The 6,484-nt window shown below is 28.3% G+C and overlaps 1 protein-coding gene and 1 pseudogene across 1 annotated transcript; one reads left to right on the forward strand and one right to left on the reverse strand.

Moving 5' to 3' along the window:
* Window positions 1-2,603: 2,603 nt before the first annotated feature.
* Window positions 2,604-3,846, forward strand: LOC126554884 (uncharacterized). Its single transcript, XM_050209888.1, has 2 exons — window positions 2,604-3,279; window positions 3,335-3,846. The coding sequence occupies exons 1-2, from the start codon at window positions 2,604-2,606 to the stop codon at window positions 3,844-3,846; spliced, it is 1,188 nt and encodes a 395-aa protein (XP_050065845.1).
* Window positions 3,847-4,141: 295 nt separating this feature from the next.
* On the reverse strand, window positions 4,142-5,666 carry LOC126554885 (uncharacterized; annotated as a pseudogene).
* Between the last annotated feature and the right edge of the window lie 818 nt (window positions 5,667-6,484).

Raw genomic sequence — 6,484 nt, forward strand, 5'->3', positions numbered from 1 at the left:
TCCCGGGCCCGAACGTTTTAAGGGGCCCGAAAAAGAGGGACCGTAATTAATTATTTAATTCGAAAAAAATTTTTTTTGCTTATCTACAAACTTTAGCTGATGGTATGTTAACCAAATGATAAAATAATATAAAATATGTGTTTATATTTAGTTTTCACTAAAAAGTAATTGTTGTAAAATTATTTGTTATCGTGTCATTCGCGTCAATACTCTATATATGCTGTATTTACGGTTTTACCCAGCAAACTGTACACGAACGACTTCCTGTATTTTTTATCTTTGATTTCTACGAGCTACAACAATATTATTGAGACATTACGATTTACGATAACATTATAACAACCAATATTAAGTAACGCGTAGCCATCCGTCATCCGTGTTGGTTCTAGGTTACTGTGCTATTAAATTGATTAAAATTTCAATCGTTAATCGTGAACCGTGGTTTATACATATTCAAAGCGCATAGCCGAAAGGTAAGAATCATTATTTCATAATAGATTTAATGTAAAGTTATTCACATAATAAAAAAGAATCTCATATGTACGAGACGATTTTTTGACAAACCTTTTTCTTTCAATCGCAGTCGAACAGACAAATTGATAAGTGTATATCATATTATTATATTATAGACATATTATGGTTGTTGGTGGGTGTATAATGTTTTTGATAATTTGATATACAAATTAAATAATATATTATTAAGTTACATAATATTTATGACCAGTGCTAGGATTCGTATGCAATAAAAAATTGAAAAATATGCATTTTATTTACCAAAATAGGTATACAAAAATATGAATTTTAATTTTTAAAAGATACACACGAAAATATATTTATTTCAAGAAATACATCAGTGATTAGCTGATTGTCATATAATACGTATATTTGAGATTAAAAATTAAAATTTATTTATTTATTTTTCACGTGCATTAATTATTATTTTAGTAAATTTATGTTGAAATGTACTTATAATTTTTTAGATTCTGAGTAGAGCAAGGAGCTAGAAATTATACAGTGATTTTTTCCGCCCGTTATGTTCGTAAGAAATTCTTGTTCAAAAGTTTCAACTAGCTACTTTTTTAATTCGATAAGTTAGTTGACATATCGAACATTTTCAATTTTTGCACTAATTTAAAATACAGCTGAACATAATATTTTTTCCGCATAATTGTTTCAATTTTCGTTATGTTCTTTTTTTTTTTTTTTTTTTTTTTTGAAATTACTCTTAGAAAAATATTTTTAATATTTTAAATTTTTTATTCATTACTTGAAATTGCCTATTACCTATTTTAATATTTTAGTATAGAAATGTCTTACCCACATAAATCTGGCTGTCAAAAGCGTAAAGAGCGTGTAGAACGGGAAGAAAAAATTTTAAAATCTCAAAAAGGTCAATCAACTCTATCTGCTTTCAAATTTTGTGCAAAAGAGAAGCCTACTCAGGTTACTCAGAATATAGAAACGAAAAATCCTGCTGTAGAAGAATCTGATACCGTAGTCGTTGATTATAGTGGTAAACCTGAATGTTTACCAGAAGTAAATGACGATATTATTTGTACAGAAAAACAATCAAATTCCCAATCACTAACAAATACTTATAATTATCATTACGATATTGGTACTTTGACAACCAATATATTGCAAACACAATTAATTGAAAACATTATTGTCAAGGCATCATCCATCAAAAGCCAACGTCTTTTCCTCGTGATCGACTGAATGAACCGTTTCCATTATCATTACTTTCTAAACTTTGCCAAATAGTGAAAAAGTAAAACGCGATTGGTTAGTGTGGAGTCACATAAAAAATGCATTTTATTGTTTTCCTTGCCGTTTGTTCAAAATAAGCACATTAAATTGTTCCTATCTCAGTAGCCCTGATGGATACTCAAAAGATAAAATTTGGAGAAAATTATATGAAAGATTACCATCACATGAAAACAATAAAGATCACATTCAATGTTTTGTGAAGTGGCGTGAAGTAGAAATACGAATAAAAAATGATAGTTCGATTGACAAGCTAGTGTGCAAACAAATTGCTCACGAAGCCCAAAAATGGAGAGACATTTTGACACGTGTTTTAGACACAATTTTATTTTTAGGCGAAAGAGGATTGGCTTTAAGAGGAGAAAGTCATATTGTAGGAGAACCAAATAATGGAAACTTTTTAGGGATTTTAGAACTAATAAGCCACTATGACCCTATCTTAAGACAGCATTTAGAAAAAGTGAAAAAGTCTCAACAGCTGCATCAACGTTTACAAGTCCACTACCTTTCAGCTGAAATACAAAATGAATTCATAAGCTTGTGTGCAGATCATGTGATGTCAGTTATATTAATTGAGCGAAGTAGTGCTAAATACTATACCATTATTGTTGATGCTACACCTGATTCAGCTCATGTTGAACAAACTACATTTATTTTGCGTTACCTCCATTTTGACGCCAAAGAAAATATATGATATTAAAGAACGGTTTTTAGCTTTTTGGACTGCAATAAAAAAACAGGTGAAGCCATTGCAGACTTGATTCGTGAAACTTTAAAAAAGTATAACATTTCTACTAACCGACTGTCGCGGACAAGGCTATGATAACGGCTCTAATATGAAAGGTGAATACAATGGTGCCCAAAGTCATATACTAAAAGATAATCCATATGCTATTTACTCACCATGTGCAGCTCACAGCTTAAATCTATGTGGAGTTGACTCTGCTGAGTGTTGTACGAAAGCAATTACTTTTTTTGGAGTTGTCCAAAAATGTTATAATGTTTTCAGCAGCAGTCCACAACGTTGGGAAATTTTGAAAAAAAATATATCAGGTTCACTTCACGGTCTATCAAATACAAGATGGTCAGCTAGGATAGATGCTGTAAAACCATTCGTGAATAATCTACCAGGACTGCAAAATGCACTAGAGGACGTAAAACAACTTAATTTAACTGCAGAATCTCGTCGAGATATCGAAGGTATTGTAAAATACATTAACAAATTTGAATGTATTGTTATGGCATCTATATGGTTTAAAGTTCTCTGTATAATAAACGAAAGAAATGTCGTTCTTCAAGCCAGAAACTCTACTATTGATGTTGAAGTAATAAATCTGGAGAGTTTAATAGCAGACTTGCAGCTGATAAGAAATAATTGGAATACTATTTTACAAGAATGTAAAATAGTTGCAAGTGGATTAAAGAATACTTCATCTGAGTTGCAGGTCAGTCGGAAAAGAAAACGCGTAAAAGTATTTTCAAAAAACATTTTCAAAAACAATGAAGAAGAATGTATGATTACTGACGAAGAACTGACTTTAAAAGATAACATTTTGTTATTTTATAGATTCAGTTATAGCAGGAATAAATAACCGTTTTGTTGCAATAAAAAAGTTGAACGATATTTTTTCTTTTTTGTGGCAATTTGTTGCATGGTCTGAAGAACGAATTCAGGATACTGCAGCTAATTTTGTAAAAAAATACGATACTGACGTATCTCAAGAACTAATAACTGAAATGATTCACCTTAAACATATCTACAAAGAAAATTTCACAACTAATTGTTCTCCTTATGAGTTATTGAACGAGATCACATCAAAAAATTTGGACACTCTTTTTCCGAATGTTTGTGTGGCTTTACGCATATTTTGTACCTTGCCAGTTTCAGTTGCTAGTGCTGAGCGTTCTTTCAGCGTACTTGCAAGAATTAAAAATTTTCAACCGCTCTTGTTCTTCACAATCGAGAGTTTTCGGGTTAGGACTCTATGTTTAGAATCAGGATTAGCAAGGCAATTGGATTTTAAAGAAATCACTCGACTGCTTTGCTTCGGCCGGCTAAAGCAAAAAGCTAAATTATAGTAATTAATTATAATTAATGTATTTTATAACTAATGTGTAATGTGTGAATACATGTAAAGATGTACATTATTTAAAAATCAATTAATTAAAAACAACCTGGTAATATTGTTTTCAAAATTGTGTTTTCTTTTACTTTGTTATTTTAAAATAAAAAGGTATAAATAATATAAGTAATATTGTTTACAAATTTGTGTTTTTACTGTGTTATTTAAAATAGAAAAGGTATAAATATTTGAAATTTATTTGGTCTTGGGAGGGTGATTGTGGCTCCTGGAACCACCACTAATAGGGGCCCTTAAGCATTTTCCTCCCTGGCCTGAACTTTTCTCTCTACGGCCCTGATTTTTCTTACACATTCTAAATTAGACAATGGCGTTAAAATAATATTTTCATCACCAGGAAGACAACTAAAAATAATAAAAAAATATTTAAATTTTATTTAATTTCTACAAAAATATTGAATAATCATAAATTTAAAACGCATAAAAAATATATTAGGTATCTATTCAAAATATTTTACGCGTATACATATATATTAATATAATATACTATATTTATATATATACAGACTAAATAATTACACTAATAAAAATTTAAAATTAACCCGATAAGAATTACGTAAAATTTACTAAGCTTATAACTTTTATAGTTATGTTTTATATTTTTTTTAAATCGAAAACATATTATATTCTTAATCTAAAACATACTTCATACTAGGTTTGTTGAGATTTTGTTCATCCCTTGATGATGATTCAGGTGGAGCATTATCAGCTCCTAAAAAGTCTATTTCTGTTCCAACAGGTGTTGCTTCAATACTTGTACTATTGATATTACAACATAATAAATATACGAGTATATTAAAAAAAAAAGATTAATAATTTATAATATTGTCATTGTGTTTAAAATATTTACCTTTGAAAGTCTATGTACTCGTGTGATGTATCAGAATTTATACTGTTACTCTCGATAAATTAATTGATTCATTTAAATTTCGTCTACTTAAAAAAAAAAAAAAACATAATTAATTGTTTGTATACTAGTATACAGGTATACTACATAATATTCAAGTTTGGAAAAATATTTCAAATTCCATATAAATAGGCGAAAGATTTAGAAAATTAAATTATTTAAAGGAAATGCCAATACTTATGTAACAATATATTCAACGGTATGAAAGATAGAAATCAATATAATTCATCATCATAATGAAATATAAAGTTTGTGTTACCTACATTCTTACTAATATAATAATAATTATAAAATAAAATGTATTGAATATTGAATTTTCAAAACAATTATAAGAAAAACAACGCATAATGTTAGTTGTACCTACCTGACATATTTTTCTGCAGGTTCATTTTCAATTAGTTTATTAGAAACAGAGTTACAATCTTTTTTATTAGTTTGAAACGGTTTTTCATAATATTTTTGATGGATCTTTTTTTAGAAACATGTGTTCTTTTAAATTCTCAACTGTAGGGTCCAAATCTGAATAGTTAACCAAAGTAGCGTCATATTCGTTTTTTTTTCGTTAATTTTAAAAAACCCTTTATTCAACTTTTTCGGATGATGAAAAGTTTTCGACCAGTACGATGGGATTTTTTTCATTAGGCAATAAACGAGTGCCTGTTGATTGCCATTCAATACTGTCAGCAGAACTTTGATTATACGCACACATATACCAAAAACCTGGTTTTGGTTCCAAGTTATACACTGTACTATGTCATCACTGTTTAAATTTGGTTTTTTAAGTAATTTAATTGCTTCTTTTAAGTTAAGAGCTGAGCGATTGATAACAAAAAAATATTTTGCAAAGCCATTTTCATACAATAAAGAAACGACGATTTTTTTTTAACGGAATAAAACACACGCACACTTATTTTAGTAGTCGAATAAAATATGAACTATAATTGTTATTGTCCAATGTATAAATACGTATACGTTACTTTATATATTTAATGTTTAATGTTTTTAATTACCTAATTATTATGTTGTTTTAAGCATTTCATAAAATATGATATAATATTTAAAAACAAGGTTAAAAAACAACCATATACGTAATAAGTAAAACTATTATTAAAAAAAAATAAATTAACATACCTAGGTAATAACAAAAATGTTGGTATTTAAAAACTTGGCTAAGAAAACAATATTGTGTAACAATGTAACAGTAAGTTAATATGGTAATCATTTTAAGCTTGTTGTATCTAGGGTAAGATTATAAAAATATTACAACTGGTATAACATCAACAATATAATATAATTAATATATAAGGACAATGTGATGACCAAAGGGGATCAGTGGTAATATCGTATGACTTGGTTATCATCAGGCGCCGCGAGTTTTTACGTAAAGTACCTATTTTACAATATTTACCTTGTTCATATTTTATTGTGTATGTTCGAGTGATCAAAGAAGTTCAAACATCGAAACAGGTAAGAAAATTGTTTTTTTTTTTACAAATTTTTTTTTATTCAATTTTTAATTTACATATTATACATAATTTTTTATTTATCATAGAATTAAAACAAAAATGGATGCCTGGAATGTGATTTGTCGTACCATAACTACTACTATTGCTGCTAACCAATCATATTATTTCCAGTAAAAATCAAGATGCTGCATTTTATAACCTCA

This window comes from Aphis gossypii, unplaced genomic scaffold, assembly GCF_020184175.1.
Source record: "Aphis gossypii isolate Hap1 unplaced genomic scaffold, ASM2018417v2 Contig00636, whole genome shotgun sequence".
NCBI lineage: Eukaryota > Metazoa > Arthropoda > Insecta > Hemiptera > Aphididae > Aphis > Aphis gossypii.